This window comes from Molothrus ater (genome assembly GCF_012460135.2).
Source record: "Molothrus ater isolate BHLD 08-10-18 breed brown headed cowbird chromosome Z unlocalized genomic scaffold, BPBGC_Mater_1.1 matZ_random_MA35, whole genome shotgun sequence".
Taxonomy (NCBI): Eukaryota; Metazoa; Chordata; class Aves; order Passeriformes; family Icteridae; genus Molothrus; species Molothrus ater.
This window is the reverse complement of record NW_023416471.2, coordinates 3,479,748-3,502,998: the sequence shown is the minus strand read 5'-3', so window position 1 is coordinate 3,502,998 and position 23,251 is coordinate 3,479,748. Positions and strand designations below refer to the sequence as shown.

Below are 23,251 nucleotides of genomic sequence, written 5' to 3'. Positions count from 1 at the left end.
AACAGTTATTTCAAGTTCACATTTAGTAACATTTCAAGATTCAGATGAGTTATCCTGAGTCAGCCAAGCATTTCATTGCCTCTGCAACAGCTCCTCCATCATGAAAACCAAGGAGAATGCTTTTTAAATATCCCATCAATTTAGTCAAAATGACCTTGAGTTTACTACAAACAGAACATGTTCCTGGCAGTTAGAGGTCACCTGAAATCTAGTAAATTGATCAGGCAGCTGAACACTGAGATTAACACTTTAAAGTAATTTTCAAAAAACCATTAGGCTGTATTCCAACTTAAGCAGCCAGGGTATTGGAAACTAAATGCACGCTCTTCATATATCACCTCTAAAGTATTTTCTAATTTTTCACCTACTTGCACTACTGTGTGCTTAATAGATGGGCTTAATTAAGCATTGTTTCTTAATAGAAACAGTGAGTATTAAGGCTTGACTGAATGAGTATTCATCCTGCCCACCTCCCTGAAAGATACAAATACAGAGGTTTCACTTAAACAAACACACAAGGTTGTACATTTTGTGATCACTAGTTCATCCAATTAAAACTTAATAGTATTGGTTTGGTTAGTGTTTGCTTGTTTTTTCAAGATCTGTTTTCTTCTCTGGGAAACAGGTGTGCACATTAACAATGCATGAATTGCTACAAATATTTATGAACACATCTTAAATGTTATGGTATTCTTTTCTGTTTTCTTTAAATTTGGTTTTTTTTCCTTCATTGAGCTTTGAAAATACCTTTCCTTCCACTGTACTTTTTTTTCCCAGCAGTCTTGGAGTATAACTAGGAATATATGCCTCTGAAATCATGCAAGCATAAAAGGAATTTAAGATGTTTATTATTAAAATGTCAAATGCTGTTGGAGAGTCCTCTCCTTGTAAATACATTGGACTGAAGTTTAGATACAATTATACCAAAACTGGCAACATAGGTCTAAGGGGGGGGGGGGGAGCGGGGGGGGAGGGCGGGGGAAGGAAACAAAAAAATCACCACCAAAGCAAAAATTGCCAAATGAAGAATATTACCCTGATCCAGTCACATTCTAAGCTCACAAAGACACAGTTATGGTATGCGACTATCAAAGTTTCCTTCTCAAATTATTCTTGCTGTAGTCATCCAACCAAACACAGTACCATACCCACTGCTCTGTCAATAATTTTTTACTTTGGTACATTATTCTCTATTGCATATTAAAGTTAGCAATATAGCTTTAATTTCTGCATTAAAATGCTGTCTTGAGAAAGCAGTGAATACCCTGCCAAGTGAATTTTTGAAAATATTATCAAGTTGAAAAATTATAGAGGTAAATTGGGATTTTCTTTCTCAAAAAATACCATGCATTTTGGACCTAACAGTATAAACACAACTTACGCCAAAACTTTATTAAATACAACTTTATGCCAAAACCTGCTCATGGATAACAAAGTCAGGATAATAGCCAAGATTATTTTGTGGCCTCTATTTGAAAAAAGGAAACATTCTTTTATAATGTGGATATCACTAAACTGCTTTAACAGATCTTTGAGGAAATAATTTATATCCTCCCATAATTAATCCTCTGGGTAACCTAAATATTTCAGCTAATGGAAATAGCTAGCTAAGCTATTTTATAATCTGCTAAGCTATAAAACTGGCCTGATAAGAAGGTTATCATATCATATTGTTCCTCTAAGATCAGTTGACAAAAATTATTTGTGGGTAAATTATAAGAATAGCTGGTTTAGCACAAAAAAATCCTAAATAGATGATTTTTTAAAAATTTTTCATTACCATAGTATCTTCAGTTCAGATAGGAAGATAGGATAGAGTGCAGTAGAACTCAGTATTGAAACTGCCCAGATAGGTATGTGAAGGTTCAAGAGTTAAAATGAGAAGGGGGAAGAAGAGCTAAAACCTAATTGCCATTGTTGGGCCTTTTCACTATGATTCACCATATTGAGCCAAACATGACCACTACAAGATGCAAGCTGGTGCAGACACTCAATCGAGTCATTTGGTTGTGTAGCATGCTCCCCTGCAATGCTGTCTCCAGAAAACAGCACAGACAGGAATAGCTGGAAAACCCTTCCCCTCACAGTCACCATGCCCTTGATCTGCTGCTGACAGCCTAAACAACAGGCGTTCCAAACACACCCCCCACACACCAAGTCCAGTGAGGGCAAGTCTTTTGCCATTCAAAAAGTATGAGCTCTGGTAGACTGTTCCTGAAAACCTATTATTATACTAAATAGCTGGGGGGCAGTAAGAGAGTATGAGCCAGCAACCAATTTAGCAGCACACACAATGGGCTTTGTCTCCAGGACATGCAGTAATTTTAAACTTCAGAGCAAGACTGAAGTAGTTCCATATCTAGTTGGATATTTTCTTGTGAAAGCATTTTCAGCTAAACAAAATATTTTTTAAAAAATCATGTAAATTCATTTATCAGTTAAAAGGGATTTAATGTAATTAAAGACTCCATAATTTCAGTATTCAAAAGCCTGATCATTAGCCCACTTAGTCATCCTGAGGTCATGGAGTCAAAGACCTAAAATATGCTGTACACCTATTTCATCAAAATGAACACATTACTTTAAAAATACATTTCTGGATTCATTAAGATATCACAACAGCACTACAGAGAAAAGATGCACAGGTGTGGGCAGAAGCAATACCAAAGAGGTTACAGGTGGCACCTGCTTAGAAGCAGTTTGAAATATAATTCTCAACTACACAACGATACGGAGATACTTCACACTGGAACATTAACAACTGAATGAGAGATCTCTTTCTGCTTTCTTTTTCTTCCATGTAATCAAGTTGTCCTAGCTCTCCTGTTCAGTCTGTCAGATCAGTTTTCACTCCCAACTACAACTTCACCAACTAGTTAAGTGAAGAGAACACTTAACTAAAAAGTACACAAAAGAAAGGATGGATGAAACAGGCAAAAAGCACACTACCAACTATGGTCCTGTAGAAAGCTGGTTATATTTGCAATCAGTAAAATTAGGGAAAAAAAAAAGAAAAAAAACTGAAATTTGAAAAGCCATTATAAGTTTCCCATCACCCTCTAAAAGCACAGGTGATATGACCCACACTTATGTAAGAATAACCAAGATAGAATACAGATTTTTTTTGTAAATTCTGACACAGAAATGCAAAAATATGAAAAGCTATTTTCACATCTTGCCAGTTACACTGATTTAATTTCTATGCCATATAATGACATACTAGAACACACTAGCAGAAAGAAATCCAGAGATACAATTACACATAGAGGAATAATAAAGAAGATTAAGAACAGAAGATAAGCAAATAACAAATTTTTAGTGAAAATCAGTTTTTAAAGTCTGTTGATGCTCCAAAATTTTAAATGGAAAAAAAAACAGTCTCCTTCTTAAAAGCTTTAAAGTTTGAAGTTCAAGCATAGTAATTCTTAATAATAGATTTATTGAGCTGATTTTAAGCTTCTACTGAAAATAACATTTCTCATGAAATGCTACAAGAAAATTCAGACACAATCATAATAATCATATATTAGATTTAACTAGTAGTTACAGTGACAGCTTACATACCACTTTTCCCAATGGTAATAAATTTAGTGGAGATTCAGACTACAACCAGAGATAAAGTTAGAAGGCTAAAGAGACTAAGCTAATTTTTATAAGCAAAAACAGCTTAACAAAGAGATATTCAAATAAAAACTTTAACAACAAATTAAACAGGAAGTACTGTACACTTATGTAAAACATTTATGTGAAACACTTTCAAAGTTTTCTAAAAAGGATGTAAAAAACCCCAGGATTTAGTCAGTAATATCAATATTCTCTTATAATATTTTTTTGCCCTTTCTGTCTCCTTTTTCCCCTCTTCAATCTTTTTCTCATATTTCTGACTGCAGTCTTTGGAACATATATCATACCTTATATGACTGTATGGTATCTTCACAATACCAGATAACAAAGTTAGCAATTTTCTACTAGTACTATTTTCTTAGTAAGCTAAGACCAGTTTAGAAACTACCAACATTACCCAGAACAATATTATTGGTAATGTCATGTATATCTATTTAATTTACAAGTCAGAAGGGGAAAAAAAAGGGCAAATATCTGAAATTAATTAAGATCAAAAAGGGGAAAACTTACTTAGCATATTATGCAGAGACAAAAGTGGAACACTATATGCAAACAAAAGGTGTATTAGGGGATGAAAAGGGCACAGGGAAAATTTCAACAGCTAACCTAGGTAAGGAAAGCAAAGGCAACAAAGCTATCCTCAAACGGCAAAGAAAATCTACATCATAACTTGCTTCCAACCAAGTGCTTATATACTACATATACAATCCTCTTCCAGTGAAGAAACCTGAGGAGATAATTTTGAAAAGCTAAAACATTTTTGTTAAATTAATAAGCACCTGAGTTCTTGGTCATTTTGGACAAGTTTAAGATCATCTATTAGCATCTCTGTAGCACTCCAATAAGAAAAGTCCTTTAGTCCTTTTTTTAAAAAAGCATTCTCTAGAGAAAAGCATACACTAGACACATTATGTATATTTAGTGCTGGAAGACTGAAGACAGCTTCTCTAGAAAGGTCACAAGAACTAAACCTTACTCACTTTTTCAAAGATTTTAACTATATATATATATATACACACACTTCAGAAGTTAGTCAGCTGAATAGTGGGACATCTGCATCAATTAAGCAAGTAAGTCTTTTTAGCATGCCACTCAAACTACAGAAATCAGATACTAACATCAGGAAAACAGCATTCACTGCTTTTTAAATGAATCTTAAATCTTCTGTTCTGTAAGCAAAAACCTTGCATTATTTGATTTGCACAGACAACAGTTCTCATACCCAGACATCTTATTCACTTTATTTGGATCAGCCACTTTAAATGAATGTGTACATTATTTCAGGTGGGATACTGAGTGTTCATGGACATAGCAGGATGCCAATTTCAGCTGAATACCCTACAATTACATATAAATAAAAAGTAACTCCTCTTAATAGAACAGAAAGTTGGAGTTAAGAGAGAACAGAATCTTAGATTATCTTCTACTTGATTTTTAAAGTCAATTCAGTATTTATAAACAGTAATTTTTAGGCCTTATAAAAACTTAACATTTTGCTCACAGAGTTAACTAAGGCACCTGCAATTCTGCCTATTTAGAATCTTCTATTGCTTCTCTCAAGCACAATTTATTTAGTATTACAATGCTGTAAAAGCACACAGAAACAGAACACTTACTTCAGCTGTGGTATGTGAGAAATGCCTGTAGTTTTAACATGCTGGGTCCTCTTTCAATGAGACATAATAATATTAGCATAATCTCCCGGAGTAACTTACTAATTAAAACTACTTACTAGGTAGTGAAAACCCATATATTGCTAAAAGAATCTCATACACTGAGTAATATATAAATTATTTACCTTGGTTGCAATGTCAGCTTTATAACTGTCTTGCGTGGCAAAGAATCTTGAGAAGCCTGAACATCATCCTATAAGAGAACATCTTTGAATTTGCTTTTGAATACACTTCAGTAAGTAATATATGAGCTTTGCCTATTATATGCATTTTGTGGAGTACAAAACCATGTTAACACCAGAAACCAAATCTTATTTTAGCCCATTACTGAGGACGACAAACAACAAAATTTAATAAACTAAGTACTTCACACTGACAAAAGTAAGACATTTACTTCGACCAAATCACTGGGAAATATTAGTTTTCATTAAAGATCTTATTAGATTCCGTTATCAAATTATTACACCTGTAATAATTTGTATGGAAAAATTTCATTTTTGCATACAAGCCTTCATAATCACCAACTTCCTTCAAATTTTGCAAATACTTACCACATATTTTTATTAAATTTCTGCTACTATAAATTTATTCTGAAACAATATGCTGCTGTGCACTTACCACAAGCAATCACTGTATAGTCTCCTGTGAGCTCTCATTGTTACCTTATATTGTACAAAAAGAAAAGTTTCAAAAAACATAATTTAGCGTGTGGTGTGGCACAGGGCTCACTTCCACTGAGGAAAGGTAGAGACAAGACGTTGCTGTCACTGCTGCATAGCCTAAGAGAATAGCCAAACTGCTGATTCACAGTGCATTCCAGTCAGTTCTTACAATGGTGACCACTACAGACTTTGAAATTGAAGTGTAGAGTTGTCAGTTCTCAAAACATCCTTAAAATCATGTTTTTCAAGTCTAGCAATTGTCACTTACATTTACATTTTCTTTCTGCACTAATGTACAGGAATTGTGTAATGGTTGTAGTTTTATTTTTAGATTTTCAATCTCATCCACGATCCAACCAAAGCTGGGTCATTCTGGGATCTTTAAGGGTCTTCTCATTATCAGTGTATTGCCTTCCAAGTGATTGATTGTTTGCTTACTAGTGTAGAGTTTGTAAAACTTAACATAAGAAGTACAAAGAATTCATGAGAAAACCATGAATGCTTTTGTGTGGAACTAATAATTAAGAAGAGTAGAAAAAGTGCAAGTGGTGTCATTCCAGAGTTCTTCAATAGTGTCTTATTCCCAACTTCCTTTTCTCTGCCTCCAAGAAAGGGAACTTTTCCCTGGTTGTCCCTGCTACCTGCTGGAATGCTGCTGCTATGGTCTTGTGCTCTGTTCATCTAAGTGTTTTTGACTTCTTCAGCCCTCAAAAACAACAGCCACTTTCATTCTTACAGTCTTCATCATTTGTCTTTCTCAACTCTCTTGACATTCATTCTGAATGCCCATCTCTGAGCAATTCCTGATGTCAGCTTCCATCAGCCACCAAAGTACCACTCCAAAACGAATGCCTTTGAACTTCCAACTTACTCAAGGTTTGCAGAGGTGTTCTGTAAGTTATCCTGAAGTTCTCCTGTTAGCAGTCTACAAATACCACATTACAAAGCTTTTGTTGCTATTTCCAATGCATAGTGGAGATACTAGATTAATGATACACTGCAGATATTGTGTGGCAAACAGATAAATTTTAATCTGCTTTTGTAATCACCTTATTTTTTTGCTTTATATAGACACAATAAATTCATTGCAATAACAACTTCCTTTTTAATTTCTGCTTTCACAGTGGTAATAATAGCTTATTGAATTAGTATGCTCCTAGGCAATATACAGTTGAAACAGTAATTAGTGCTTCTACAATGCAGTGGTATTAATCCAGACTGATGAAGAACAGGAACAACAGAAGTTTATTAAAATGTAACATCACAACATCTTCCAATATAATTCAGAGCAGCAGTAAAACCTTCATCCCATGAATGCCTTCAAAATATTCCCACTATATGAAAGTGCACATTCATTTTCCAAAGAGGAGAAAAATTAATATATTTGAGACACACATGCATGTAGCATACACATGCAGCATATATTTCTACATATATATTTGTATAAAAGTAATAAAAAGTATAAAGAACTATTTTAACAAAAATTTTTATATATACATGTGACTGGAAGAATAGTTCAAGATATGACACACCTGGCACAACTAAACCCGTAGAATGTATGTCATGTTTATTAGGTCAGAAGTGTGAGATAATGATATCATAAAGACTGTCTTAACCCTGCTGTGCTTATGCACAAAGAACTTAAAGCATGTCATTTTGTCTATCTTCAGGGTAAATGCACTAAGTAGACTTCCTAAAAATTCATAGCTGTCACACAAGAGCACTTTTGTTCAGAAAGTGAGGAAACTAAGAATTCTGAAAGGAAGCAATATTAGCAAGTGTGTTTCTTCAAGGTATTCTTTACTGTAAAATAGGTCTCAAAATGATACATGAGGATCCATTGCTGACTTTATCATCCATTTCATTGAACACTCCTGTTTCAAATAATTTCAGCAAAGTAAAAAGAGCATTGTATTGAGGTATTGTCTTGACCTAATCTTGCAAACTAAGATTAGACTTCTGTTAGGGATGGGAATTTTCTTCTTCCCACATTTATTACGTTCCTCTGTGAAGCGAAGTCAAATTACAGGACTGCGTACTGTTATATATTCACTTATGTATATCCCTTAAGTCATGCCCACAAGAAAATTAGAACACCTGCTTTTACCATCTAACTCAAAAAGGGGAACAAAATAAGTCCCTTTCCTTTAGCCATGTGGGCTTTTTTCAGCATCAACTGCTGACATGTTCACTTTTTAATTTCCAATATTTTCAGTTAATGCAAAGAGTGATAAGTAGCACATTTCTGAGAAGGCATTAGGTGCAAATTTAATTCTGACATTTCCCAGGGTTACTCAAACTGAATTCAAAAGACATAGTTCACATTTCATTTTTGGAAAAAATCAAGGAAGAGAGCTCACCATCTTCAGGAGTGGAGTTGCTGTGTCATAGTTATAAGCACTTTTGTCTTTTAGGATAAGAATATGAACAGAGTCAATTATTACTTTCTTCAAATTCATTATTGAATGGAAAAGCCTGTTAAAACATTAAAAATCTTAGTTAGTTTTCAATTGGTTTTATTCAATGCTGTAACATCAAAATTTAAAAACATTTAAGAACTCAAAAATTATGAGTTGCAGAAAAATAAATAAGAATTTTAGCATCAATATATCATGAAATTAAGATCAGTTAGTAGCAATGGGTGACCAGCCTGAAAAATGCAGAAATATTCTGAATTATATTCTTGTCTTGCATACTGAAAGTGAGGTACAGCTCCTCCTGTATGATGTGCTACCAAAGGTGTATTCTCAGAATACCAAGTATTTTTTCAAAATGCTAATCTTAGGAAAGTTTGCAATTTGTATATTTGATTTTCAGTTTCTATAGTGGAGACAAGCCTGAAACATTTGTCAGAATGTCAAGACTATGTTTACACAGGATTAAGAGAACAATCAGAAACACAAAAAATATAAGCTATAAACTATATAAACTACCAGGATGTCTACAAATTTCTGAGGAGAGAGAGCTGGATAATTTTATTTGTAAAGTGAAAAAAGCCTTTATTTCACTCTCTCATAACTAAGTGCATTGTGAATACTTATGATATAGTAGATTAAAAGTATGGAATTTAAAAATACTTTTCATAAAATAGTTTTAAACAAGAGTATTTTAGATGCATTTAAAACAATTACTTATTTAATGAACATGCTCTATCATCAGTCTACCATCATCACCTCAATTAATCAAATTTACTAGTTCTTAACATTCCAATATGAAGCAATTTACTGAACAAACCCATAAATTAAAGCATGTGTATACATAGACATACGTATATCATGAAAAGTTCTCAAAAAAATTCTATGAAGACACTAGCAGAATTTCTCAATACTTAGAAATACCCCCCAGATGAGACAATAAACAATGACAGACAAGTAGAAGACTTTCAACACAAAAAAGATTTCCCACTTTTAAGATACGTAGACTACAGAGGGTGTGGGATTTTCCAAAGAATATATGCTTAAATTAGCATATCTTTGATTATTGCTTATGACAGAGAAATACAAAAACTTCTCCTACTTAGTGCAGAAAAATTCTGTTATTAAGGAAACGTCAGTAATGTGTCTACCTTTTGAAACATCAAAATTTTGTTTGGACATTAAATTCTTATTCAGAGAGTTCAAAAATATTGCCTAAATGAAGAGCATGAGTAATCAAATCTACTTCTCATGTAGAGCACCTCTACACTTTCAGTGGAGCACATTGCTGTATCAAATTTGTATGTCTGAAATAAACACTTCGATTTTAAAAATGCAAAAGGAGATTAAGATTTAAGTTTATGTATATATAATAAATTACCTGGTGCCATAATCCACAACTACCCAATCTTTGGCTGTTCCTGTAATAGCATCATGATGCTGGAAGAGTCCAAGGTTCCTCCTAGCCTCTGTCAGCAATTTATAGTTATCCACAGAAGGAAATACACTCATCTTCTCAGATTTACTGGACTGTACTAAAGCCAAGGAATAGAGAATTTCAGCTGCCCTGGAATTGCAGAGAATAACCAAGTATTTTTACAGGGTTAAAATGTAAAAAGCAATACATGCTTGATCTGAAGAATAAATGGTAAATAGTTCCATAAGCTCTATAAAACCTTGTTCTTGTACATTTTAGCTTCCTGCCAGACTTCTGTGGTGGAAAATGGACCTTTAAAATAAAAATATGACAGTGCAAACCAAAATACACAGTCATAGATGTGTGAGAGGTATATGGAATTGGTCCTAAAACCTCACAGCATCGTTAGAGTGCCTTACAAGAAGCATGTATTTTCCATTTCAAAAAACAACTTATTAATCAAATAAATTTGTTTTAAATAAATATCCTAATCTGTATACTACTGAATATCTATTCTGCCATTTGCACTTAAAGCAAACTAAATTCTTCTAAAGGCTTAACCCTCTCATGCACCTGCTCACTACATAGTCACCTGGAGAGAACACTGGGTTCCGAAACCTTACACTGAACAGAATGCAGAGCCTTTCTCTTCTATTTCTGTTGCAAAAACCTAGCACTAAAATATTACCACTAGATTTTCACTTGCTTTATGAGAATCTAAATTTATTTTACAAAAAATATCCCCATAATTGCCAGTTATTATGGATATTTAGATGACAAAAATGCTTGCATAAATTCTGGGAAAACATCTGTTAACTTTTTTCCTATCTTCTCCTAAAATGTTATAGTTCTCTTTTTGCAAGTCTGAAAAGTGCCTGATTATTTTTCAAAATTTATTAGAGGTTAATGAACATTTCTCGAGTACTTGAAGCAACAAAGATGATGCAGGTTAATGACATAAAAAGCAAAGAAATCACAACAACTATTTTTCTTGTAATGTTAACTTCCAGGCCTACAAGTAATAAATTAAAAAGTAAAGGAAAATAAGTTAACTTTTTTATTTACAGAAGTTGTCAGTGAGAGCATGTGTGGAATTTTAAACTATAGAAAACAAAAAAAAATTAACAAAAAACACTTGGTTTTCAGACTATGCATGGAATTAATTGTTAACATGAAAAATTCCTTTAGATTTAATTTTCTCTTCATCTTTATACAATGCATAGGCAACAGTTATATAAAAACTGCAACTACCATGTACCCAAGTAAACTGAAAGATGCAGTATACATGTAACAGCCTAAACTATTCTCATATTGTCAATATTTCACGAACAGGTGAAGACTTTGCTCCTGTGGGTTAGATAATTGCTCATAAACTACATACAAAATCAAGGTGTTAAGAAGTTTTAAGTCCTATATTTAATTACCAGTGCTAGATTAACCCTAATCACTGTAATTTAAATGTTGCTTAATGCAAATTCCTACTTCTATGAATCCCTCCTACTTTGTCCTCTTGCAGTTTAATTTGAAAGAAAAATGAAAATATTTTAGTTGAAAAAAAGTCATCAGATGGTCACTCATCTAGTGAATGAATAAGCCCTGTCCTAAAGCATTTTACCTTTTTTTTAAAAAATCAAATTAGCCACTAAACACTGACCTAACTTTGCTATAAAGAAGAGAACATAACAAATTTTAGTCCTCAAAATAACGTGAGAGTTTCTTCCCCACAAATAATTTTAATTTAATTTTCTTTTTTATTAATAAGGACATCTCTCAGATGCAGAATTTTCCTTTCGTATCTCAATACTTTTCTAAACACTAAAAGGGTTCAATCGTCAATGATGAAAGACACTCAGAAATACAACACTGTATTAGAGAACACTTCAGCTTACAGGTAAGCATCTAATACTTTTCCATTTAAGCTGTATAAAGCCTTGGTTTTCTCACATCTGTTTCAAAATACTGCAGATGACCTAATACAGTTTTCAGAAATTTTCCACTTCATTTTAATTTGTAGCATCTGTCCCTGATAGGACACTGCAAATAGACCAAAGTTTGCTTTGCTTATTTGTCAAGGCCTACACTAACTTACCTTACCTAGGTCCAGTTTATATTTAACCTAAATAAATAATATTTCCAAGAGATTTTGAACTCTCAAGATGTAAAATTTTCCATCTGTATAGTTAGAAGTATCACGGTAGTATTCACCTTCTAAATTAGTTCAATTTTCTTTTTGCAGATTTATGCAATTTTTCCCTATTTACATTAGTAACTAATAAAACAAAAAAATGTGTCCCTAACTTGTCTCCAACTATGCTGCTGTTCTCTGAATCTTTTCATTATATTGAATAAACTTCTGGCCACATATTTTATCACTCTCTAAACTGCTTCAATCCATCCATCCATCCATCCATCCATCCATCCATCCATCCATCCATCCATCCATCCATCCATCCATCCATCTCTCACTTGAGATTAAAAAGTCAATAATGACTAAAATCCCTCTCAATCTCTATAATAAAATCCTTAAGCTTTCTTACACTTCCTTACTACACCATCCCCAAAAAAACTCTTTTCAAACAGGAAAAACCTTAAACAACCAACTCTTCTCTTGCTTAAATGGTTAGTTTTGATATTGGGTCCTGGGCTGAACATTATCTCCTGGCTATTATGTAACAGGGAAGTGCAGCTTAATTCCAGTATTGCTGGAAGTTAAAAACCTTCATCCTTGGTAAAGAGCACACACACACATGTATTTACCGTCTGTTCATGGCTCCTTCTCTCACAAATATGGACATACACCAGATAGATAGAGGGATGTTAGCTCAAACATACTATGGAAATAATTATCATCAATTTGAGGATTAAATATGATCCTACTGTACTTCCTTTGACTTTAAAGAAATAAAAAATAAAAGATAAAAACCCTACTCCTGCTGTTCTCATAGCTAATGTAACCCTCATGAAGATTCTCATGGTTTCGGAGAACAACACTGACAAAAAACCTGATATTAAAACAATGAGAACACATCTATACATTTTTTCTTAGATCTTATTTACAAAGGATAATGAAAAACTAAAAACTTCCCAGGTACTTTTTAAAACTATACTTTAATACATAAGAACACTGACAGACTAGTGTTTCTCCAGAGATTCTTTACCTATATCTTTTTCAGAAGTTGAAGACAACTGAAACATTTAAATTAAAGAATCTCTTTATTAATGTAAAGTTTTAAATGCTACAAACAAACTCATATGAAATTTTCTGTAATCTATGTAATAAAAAACAGGAGAATGACAATTAAGTAACCAAACCTAAAAATCTTGAAAAAATAGACTATGATGAAGCTGAATGAAATTATATCCTTGGTGCATTTTAAGAAACAGAAAGGAAATTAATCTAAACTGAAAAAACAATTAGCTAGATAATTCAATTTATAAAAATATTATCTGTCCTTCTTTTTCTGTTCTCTTGTGCATCTTGTCTTCTCCAACAGCAGTATTAAACAACGTTATTTTCACTGAAAATTAAAGATTCCTATGACGAATCATCCACATTACCGCACTAAAAACTGGATTCCTTGGAAGAAATAAAACAAGTTCTGCTAGATACAGTTCCTCTTCTGAAAGGTACTTGTATCTGCCTTCAAAACACTACTTTCCAAGCTTGCTTGGAAATGCCACTTTCCACACCTCTCTTGCCCGTTGGATACTGCAGCATCCATTACAGCAAAAAAAATTGTAATCCTTCAGGAAGGCTATACATGGAATGTTCAGGATTTACATCATATCCATCTGCCCTAGATTTCCTTCTGGAGCTCTATAACACAGTTAAATCATCTGATGTCTGCTACAAGGGAGAACCATTTAAATACTCCTTTACCAAAATTCAGCAACAATTTTTTTCTTTGAAGAAGATGCAGACAGTTTTCAGAAGAATAGTAGCCTTAGATCACTTGGTACTCACTATTCCTGGCTATTTCTCAGCTTCCTCTGAGAACCTCTTTACTTGTCTCTAAAAAAGTTCACACCATAGCCATAATTCCTTACTTTGTTTTTTAGCGCGTGTGGCTTTTGCTTTCCCTATTAAACTGCCTTTGTCTCAATTAATGAGTTTTGTAGCCTTCACCCTTCCGATTCTCCTCAAGATCCTGTTGGTGGGGGAGCGAGCAAGGGGCTGCCAGAGGTTAAACCATGACAAATACTTACACATTAATCTCTCCTGTGTGCCAAGAAACTTATTATGAAGGTACTGGATGGCAGGATTTACCTTATGTAGGATTCCAAGACTCTGTCCAGGCGTTTATAAAAGGGTCGTGATGTAAAGTACCCACTCCAGTAATGATGATCTCTGTCTGCATAGGTGAAGAAGTCTCCACTTAAAACAGGAAAAAGTGAATTGCTGCTCTTTTCACCTAAATTGCTTTCTTTGAGCAGCGCTTCAAAGTAATCAGATAAAGTTCCAAACTGGGCCTGAATGAAAATTAAAATTACTGTAACAAAGTTCCATTTTCATTATGCAGAAAATACAGAGACAATGAATATTCTTGGTTCCATATACATTTCAGAAACACACAACTCTTCCAGCAGATTAATAGCAGAAAACCTATACTAAAAATTTTTAAAGTTCCTCTGCACACTTTTCAGACAAGCAGGATAGCATTTCAAAACTCAATACAAGAAGTATTTTCAAAAAACGCATATCAATTCAGTACAAGAAAGAGATGGATCTGTTGGAGCATGTCCAGAGAAGAGTCACAAAAGTGGTCAAAGAAACACCTTCCTTCTGAGGAAAGGCTGAGAGAGGTGTGGTTGTTCAGCCTGGAGAGGAGAAGGCTCTGGGGACACCTTGCTGCAGCCTTTCAGTACAGAAAGGGCCCTTGCAACAAAGATGGGGACAGGCTTTTAGTTGGACCTCTTGTGCTAAAACAGGAGGTAGTGGTTTTAAACTAAAAGAGGATAGATTCAGACGGGATATAAAGACAACTTTTAATACGAGGGAGGTGATACACCCAAGGTGCCCAAAGAGGTTGTGGATGCCCCATCTCTGGGAACACTCATGGCTGGATTGGATGAGACTCTGGGGCAATCTCTGAAGATGTCTCTGCTCATTACAGGGCAGTTGAATGAGACAGTTTTAAAGGTCTCCTCCAACCAAAACCATTCTACAATTCAAGATATATGAATTTTTTACTATTATTATTTAAATAGATATATAAAATAATATCTAAATGTCAACAAACAAGTGAAGCGTTGTTTCATATATTATGAGTAAGTCAGTGATACACAAGCTAAGCAACACCTCAATATTACCCAAGCAGCTGTCTGGGCTAAGGAAGAAATTTTTGTAATGCAACAAAAACATAGTTCTCCTAATCCTGTGTTTTCAAAATTAGCTCTCTTGTGCTCCAGATCTTGCTTAACCCAAAGGATGGCTTTTGATCAAAAAAAAAAAGAAATCAGCATTTGCTTTCAGAAGCTGATTCCTTAAATTCTATACAAAGAAATTGCATTAAGAAATGTAACATGTGGGAGCAGAAAAATTAATTAGCTTCTGGTCATTTTTAAAAATGCTCTGGCATGGTAATAGCAGATCTTTACAGAGTAGGTCAAGAACTGGTATCCTTAAGATTCAGGGAAAAATTCAGGTCAAGAACTGGTATCCTTAAGATTCAGGGAAAAATAGAGTAAATAAATGATTGGCATCAATGTTGTTAGTATTGAGAAATGTTGTTAAAGAAGCATAGATGGCAAAATGGATTTCAAATGAAAGTATAAAAAAAACTAACGGAAGCTGGAGCAGGACAAAAGACCACATATATTTACCAGAAATATCATCACTGTAAACTATAATGATAATATCAATTAACTTTATTTCCTATTACTATTATTATGTTTAACAAGTATGCAATGTAGCATGCTGCAATTTATAACACCAAAATCAAGTTTTAGTAAAAATCTTTTTTTAAAGTGACTTGGAATATAAGGAGTATCAGACTCTCACTGTAACAACAAAATCACACTTTTTAATCATTTAAAAACCCCAAACACTTTCACTTCAAGGTTGTTCAGATCATCCAAGCATTTGTTAGGTGGAGACAATATAGTAACTTGCCAGTTTAAATGGCAGTAAAGCAAAGATAAATATTGCCCCTGAAATCCCACCAATAGTAAACTTTGTCTTATGAGGTCTTCTAGGACAGGCACCTACAAGTAGAAAATAAAAAACAAAACCAACACACCAAGAGAAGACACAAGAGACGATCTCACTTCTGCATTGAATCAGAGGAGTAAAACCTCACCAGAGGAAGCATCAAAGTCAGGTGAATGGAAACAGTGGAATAATCTGGTAGAGTCTTCTATTGGCATAGTAACAGACTCAACTTAATTTATGTATAATAGATGCAAAGGAGATCTCTGAATGGGAGATTGAATTCCTCAAGAGCAAAATAGGTATGTTTTACAGTGATGTACCATACACTTTTAGAAGAGAATAGTGGCTGGCAGGAGAATCTCAATGCTAACAGACATATCCACTAGATAAACATCACAAAAAGCTGTCTGAAAGAGTAAATCTCCCTTCAGATCAGAAAGGCAGAGTAGGCACTCCCTTGTGTAAGCAGTAATATCCCAGGCATCTCAGCACTTCAGGAAGAAATGTGAACTCTTCCTTTATATAATCTAGACTCTTACATAGCTGAGCATGTCCTGTTACTTGGCTGTGGAGTTACATTCCACTAGGGAAAGTGCAGAAGAGTGGGAAAGAAAGAAAATGTGTCTCCATTTAAGCTCATATTTTCAAGAATAAATGACGTCAGTTTCAAACAAAACAAAAAATCAAGCGAAACCAGAAAAGCACCAAAAAAACCCCAACAGACAGGCAACAAACAACTAAGAAAAAAGAAAGAACGACAAAAAAAGAGAGAGGAAAACCTAAGTATCTGAACAAAATGGAAAGGAGAAATGCTCTGATGCCAACAGTGTTCCAGCTGATCAAAATACCCTAGGTATGAAGCAGCAGTCACAGAGGATTTTGTTTCTTTTTGTCTGGGTATTAAAAACCAGAAAAAGGGTCAGATACTTCCATGAGGGAACCAAGGGACAATGTGACCAGCCTAATGAAGCAGACTTGCTAGAATCCTTGACAATGGGCTGAGCAGAACCTTTCAGAAGAACTTTCAGAGGTCTTAGGACAGCACTGGTTCTTGAAGAATGACTTCAGAGCCAGAGCCTTCAGTTTTTGCCCCAGAGACAAAATCATCCAGCCCAGGTTAGTAAGAACTACAGAAAATATGTTGCTGTTAGTATCCAAGGAGTAATTACCTGTACAGAACACACATTTTTGACAGAAGTAAAGCTAGTGATAGCAGCAAGCTTAAGTTTTAAAAGATGGGCTTTAGATTTAGAAAAATTGAAGAGTACTCTGCAGGTCTGCCTCCCTCCACTAAGACATGTGGTCCTTCACCATACATCATGTCACCCACATCCCATGGGAAAGACATAAAATTGAGTTTTCAAATAAAATATAATCCAAAGAAAACATTTTATGTAGGATACAAGTCCAGAAGTCAGCAGAAAGTAATAACATACTACAGACACTACTCAAATGCACAGTTGGAAGAATCAGGGGAAGTCTCAGAAAATATAAGGAAAAACAGATGCACGCACAAACCATGAGAAAGATACCAGACCAGGTTTAAAAAAAAAGCCTAAATGTAAAAGCAAGCAAAAAGTGCACTCTCAGGTAACACGCAAAAAACCCAAGGTTGCGGCCCCCATTTGTTAATGTCATGCTGAAAGATGATGAGAAGCTGTCGGAATACAGAGAGCATTTATAGTACCAGAAGTCCCTAGGGCCTCCTCGTACTTCAAGAAGTACACACTCAAGCATATGAATTTGTGTTATAACTCTTACACAAAATCATCGATTTGAAGTGGTACCTCCTTTCATAATTGTGTTAATATATTCAGTGCTTTTGAAGCCAGCTCAGTCTCAGATTTTATTGTATTCAACAACATGTGCCAGCAATGGCATCCCTTAAGATTTTTGGTTTGTTTTGGGATGTAAAACCAAGAGGACACAAATAAAGCAGCAAAATCTTCTTGAACTTCTAATAAGAAAATACAATAATTAACAATTATTATTGTTAATTATTAATTATTAATGTTAATTAAAAATTAACAAAGCCTGTGAGTCTTAAGTAACAATGCCTGAAGCCTGTGAAAACAGTCTAAGAAAACAATTAAACCTACTAGCTATTCTTCAAATTAATCTAGTTTGGAAACTGTCTATCGTTTTCAAGCCAATATTATTAATAGCAACATTTTTGTTTTGGGGGAAGAGAAGGTAGTAAAGGTAAAAAAAATGTAAGCTACCAAGACACATCAATCTGCTGTTAAATAATATATAAAGATTCACATTTGAAAAAAAATCCAAACCTAACCACAATTACTTTTTCCATGAAGAATCACAGAATATTGGGAAATACAGTTTTCTCAACAAACCAGAAAATGTGTTGTAGTTACCTTAACATGCCACTCAGGACGAGAATTCATATAATCAAACAGCTTCTGATAATTCTGGTACTGCTGATCCCATTCAGAGCTCTCAGTGTAGCGGAAATCGTCCCCAAGTGGAGCTAACAGAACTTTTGTACGGAAAAGCTTTGACTTCTTCCTGTATTGATCTAATATCATCCAAGCCCTTGAGGAGAGAGAAAAAGAAGAGCAATTCAGAAGACAGAGGGAAAAAAGTCAGCATTTGGCAAGACAATTCTTAGATATCGAGTTGTGCATTAGGATGACCCCCAAACAAGACATACAAAACTCTGTTGTCTCACTTCGTAACAAAAAGCTGGATGCAATTCCCCCCATTGGGACACCATATTCAACCTACTATTGTTGCAAACACCACGCTAATTAAATCCTTCAATAAGCTTATCAAGCTTCATCTCAAGCAGTAGGGCAGTCTGGATCAATTTGTGCCTGTGCCAAAACTAACCTCCAGTTCAAATTATGTTTACCTGCTTTATATTTAGATAACAATCCTAATCCTCTCCAGCCCCTATTTACAATAATAAGCAAGCTCTTTCCATCCCCTCTGGCACCTTCCTTTGATACTTTGCTTATCATGTCCTTGGCAGAAAAACTGCCCGCAGATTAATCTCTGAGGAACTCCAGACTTGCAAATTAAAAAAAAAAAAAAAACAATGAAACAATGCAGGAGGAAGTTTGCTGGTAAAAATCACTGTTCTCCCTTCAGCCAGGTTCTTACATGTCTTAGAGCCTTCCTTCTTGAATCTTTGAGTCCTGAAAAATTAAACCCACTGTTTTGGCCTTAAGAAAACCCAAACAAACCCGAACCTACCAAATCCAGAAACAAAATACTCACACGTGCACACACAGAAAAAACTGCAGAATTATACTTTGGCACCTACTAATTCTAGGATGGGTAAACTATCAGTTCCACAGCAGCAAAATATTAAGAATCACAGGACTGGTATCTAGGTTACTGAAAAAGTCCATTTTCAATCCTCCCCCTCCAAGTCACAATTATTATCAGCATCTTCAGATGTTGATACCCTCTAATTAAAATTTTGTAAATAATTCTCATAGGACATAATTTTGTAAATAATTCTCATAGGATATAAAAACCATAGTAACATATTTGAGAAAACAGAAATACAAATTCCAAGACTTTAAAGACAAAATACTATAAAATTCAGATTCTAATGAGGTTCTTTTGGTTCTTCAAGTCTTTTTAATAGATCTAGCAAAATCACCTTTCAACTGACACTCTTGAAGAATTGCTGTTTAAACATTTATGCAGAATTTATAGTCCAATATATTTGAAACCCCTCCTTCTTTGTGAAGCATGTCAGAGCTTATCTGATTGCAGAAGTACTGCATAGACACAAGGTCTGCCTGTGTTCTGGAGGGAGAAAGGGGCCACAATATTAACTTCAGTTAAGGATCTATAGAGCTCTAACGAGACTAGAATTTACCCACCTAGTGGCTTCCCCCTGTCCCCTGTCTATTAGTGGATTTATAGTTCAGATTGCCAACCAATACTTTCCATGACTTTTAACAGGTTGTAAGATTTAAACACAGAAGTTCACTCACCACACAGCTACCAGAACAACTGGCAAAACACAAGACTTGGCAATGCTTCCTTCTAAGGAACCAGTCTAACTCAAATTTTCCACATATAGGCTATGGTTGAAAACATACTTTAGTGTTGAATCTCTTGAAAAATACAGGTTACAGGTAACAGGATATTTGACTTGGACATCTCTCTTCAAAGTCCTCCTTGGGTTTCTCTCCAAGTATCCAGCAAAACTTATCAGTATTGCTGCTCTCTCTTTCCTAAAGTATTGATAACTGTGGGATTATTATGTGTTTTTAAGGGAACAGCAAGATTTTCCTCAATTGTGAACAACTTTTAATTGCAAGAACAGCAAAGAACATCAATTTAGGATATCCTTCTACATTTCTCTCCAATAACTTCCTAAATCATTAATTTATACAGGAGTGTGAAAGCGCCTGCATAAAGATCCAGACAGAGCACAGTGAAGACAAAAAGTACCTCTGGAGAAAAAAAAAAGCTTCCACTGAATCTCCTTTTTTTCCTCCTTTATTGTTTCCCCCATTAAATAGAATTGATATGTTTATCCTGCCTACCTGAATGAAAATCTGAAAACCACACAGGAGATCAGCCATAACAAACTTTTTGTTTTCAAGCCTTCAGGCTATCACTGAATGCTTGAGACCTTTCACAAATAAAGAAAATTTTTTTGTACCACAACTCCTTTTAATGCAAAAAAAAAAGTATTTGACTAACTAAGTACCAAAACAATAAACATGGCTGGTTTTGACCCTTCTTATGTCAAAGGAAGAGGAGCAATAGCCACCTGAGGCAGGCAATCACAGACATTAACCACCACATGACCATACAATACAAGCATAAAGATATAAAAGCTGAAGGGAAAAACTGGGCTTTTGAACAGCAGCTGGTGAAGAGGAAAGTCCATTCTCTACTTCTCTGAAGCACATAACTTGCAGCAAAGATTCTCTCCTATTCCACGCTTGGGAGAGAGAGAGACACACACTGAAAGAAACTGTGCTTCTGCTAACAACTCATTTCCATTCAAGGAAAAAAGGCAAATAACCCAGAAAAAAAATACAAAAAAACCCCTCAGACAAACAAACAAACAAAAAAACCCAACAACAACAACAACCAACAGCTGCTTTTTCTTCCTAGTGTGAAAAACTTCACACATCAGTGTTCAAACATATGGATAAGGATGCAGCTTCAAATCAGGGCAAGTGCAAAGCGCAATAGTAGTCTTTATACCCTCAGCTGTTATGAAATGTAATTAAACAAGTACAGGTTTTCAATTAGGTTGCTGCTTCATTCCTTCTTACCAGGTCACAACTTAAGTGGCAAGGCAATGAGAAATCCTAGAAACTACAAGACCAAAGTTTTCAACTCAGCATCTCTAATATACATATAAGGCCAAAAGAGTATTGAAATCAAAAGCAACAGTCCCAGCTGAGTGTTCAAGATCTGGGTTTTATTACTTTTGTTTTAGCTTTGGCATGAAAGAAGGTCAGTGATCTAAACCTGGTCTATTAAATTAATCAACTTTTTTCCAACCTACGGATGTCCTGTATTTTTCTAGTCTTAAAGCAATCAGAGATAAGAGGCAGATTAATTAGAATGCTGCAAACCTATAACCTTGGAAAACTTATGGTGTAAAGATAGACTTTTCAATTCTGGAACTCATACATCTCCTCATTATAACAACTGTGAAATATTATAGAGGTCAGATCAATAACATTTTTGGTTGTCTACAGTATTCCAGCTTTTTCAAAAAACACACATAGCATGTTTTAGCATTCTCCATCAAAACATTACTTCCTGTGTTTTAGTGAGTTTATTTGAAACTGGACACTAAAAGTGTGGTTCGAGTGTTCCAAATGTAAATAATCCAGGCTTCCAACTCAAAGACCACATGTTAGTTTCACTTTTCCCATAGGTATCATACAGCATACTGATGTTTCAACTCCTTGTTAGACAACAAAACTGCTTTTATCTAAAAGAAGCTGATGCAAAATGTTAAGTTTCAGAGGCCATATTGAGACAATAATCACTTCAACTTGATCATATCTTCACTACATCCCTGCCCCATTTGTCTTATTCTTAAATATCCTTTGACATGTGAAAACCCATTTCTTTTACAAGATCTAATTCAGATTATTATGCAAAGGTTGTATCTAGGAAGTGCAGGGAGTAAGAATAATTAAAAACCAAGACCCTGTAAAAGACTATTTCAAGCAGACACTCTAAATTATATTTATAGCCTCTATGTTTCAGGTATTTGTTATACAAGCTGTTGCTCTTCAGGAAATATTTGTCTCAGCTAATTGAGATATATAGTCAAGATTTTTATTTTTTAAAACTTTGATGTAATGACATATGAATTTTCCTTCCCATGCAATAGGCATTGGGTGTGTCACAATTTTTCTACCTTTCTCCTGTCATCATCATCTTTCTATTCCTTACTTTATTAAAACCCCCTTTTTCCTATCATCATACCAATTTCTACCTTTAAATACAGCAGTTGTAAACTATTTGTTTAATTTTGGTTTTATCTTCAGTAATATTTTGTAACTGAATTTTGTTTAAGTGAAGTTTTCATTATGCTTGCCAGAATTTATACTCAGAAAAAAAGTGATCCATACTTGACATGTAGACAAGCAGTGCAACATAATCACATCATCACTTTAAAACTTCAGCACCAAGGACCAAAAAGTCACCCTGCTCACCTTAGTACATTTGTTATGCTCAGCAATTTGCACTAATTATAAACAGCTGCCTGAACTTTTACCTTTGGAAACCTGATGTAGTGTGAAGCCTGAAGATAGCAATAGGACCACAGAATACAACTATTTCATGGAAACACGTTTGGCCGTTTAACTCACTTCCCTTTCTTTTGTTTTTTCCTTTTATTTCCTTTACTTTCCCTCGCCAACTAGCTACCTCCACTATCCACCCCATCACCCAAAATTGAGAAGCAGTTTTGTAGAAGTGTAAATTTGATTCTTAACTGTGGCAAAACAACTCAGTGTTCCTGTTTGAAAAGTAAAACTGAGGTTAATAGGAATTTCCACCCTGGGCACAAAGAAACAGGAATTTTCACCCTGGGTACAAAAAAACAGGAATCAGATTAACTTAAGGTTTACACCTCAGGAAACTTAGGCCACAGGATGCCAAGTTTTTCAAGGATATAGCACAGGAAATATCCCACTGTTTGTACAGCACACTACATTGCACTGCCCCTGAAGTGTTTCACTTGCAGGGAACAGATCACTGTTCATAAAATTCACAAAAAACACAGTAAACCAGTAACACGAGTCCAAACAGATGACTGTATTCTGACTGTCATTTAGAGATGTTCTCAT

General features: G+C 34.7%; 1 protein-coding gene across 1 annotated transcript in view; it reads right to left on the bottom strand.

The window, feature by feature from the left end:
* Positions 1–23,251, bottom strand: part of MAN2A1 (mannosidase alpha class 2A member 1) — a 107,153-nt gene that overhangs the window by 49,543 nt on the left and 34,359 nt on the right. The window contains exons 8-12 of the mRNA XM_036403557.1: positions 18,314–18,491; positions 14,058–14,260; positions 9,755–9,940; positions 8,320–8,434; positions 5,423–5,490 (exon numbers count right to left, since the gene is read on the bottom strand). Coding sequence (XP_036259450.1) covers positions 5,423–5,490; positions 8,320–8,434; positions 9,755–9,940; positions 14,058–14,260; positions 18,314–18,491 — 750 coding nt within the window. The remainder of the gene's footprint in view (positions 1–5,422; positions 5,491–8,319; positions 8,435–9,754; positions 9,941–14,057; positions 14,261–18,313; positions 18,492–23,251) is intronic.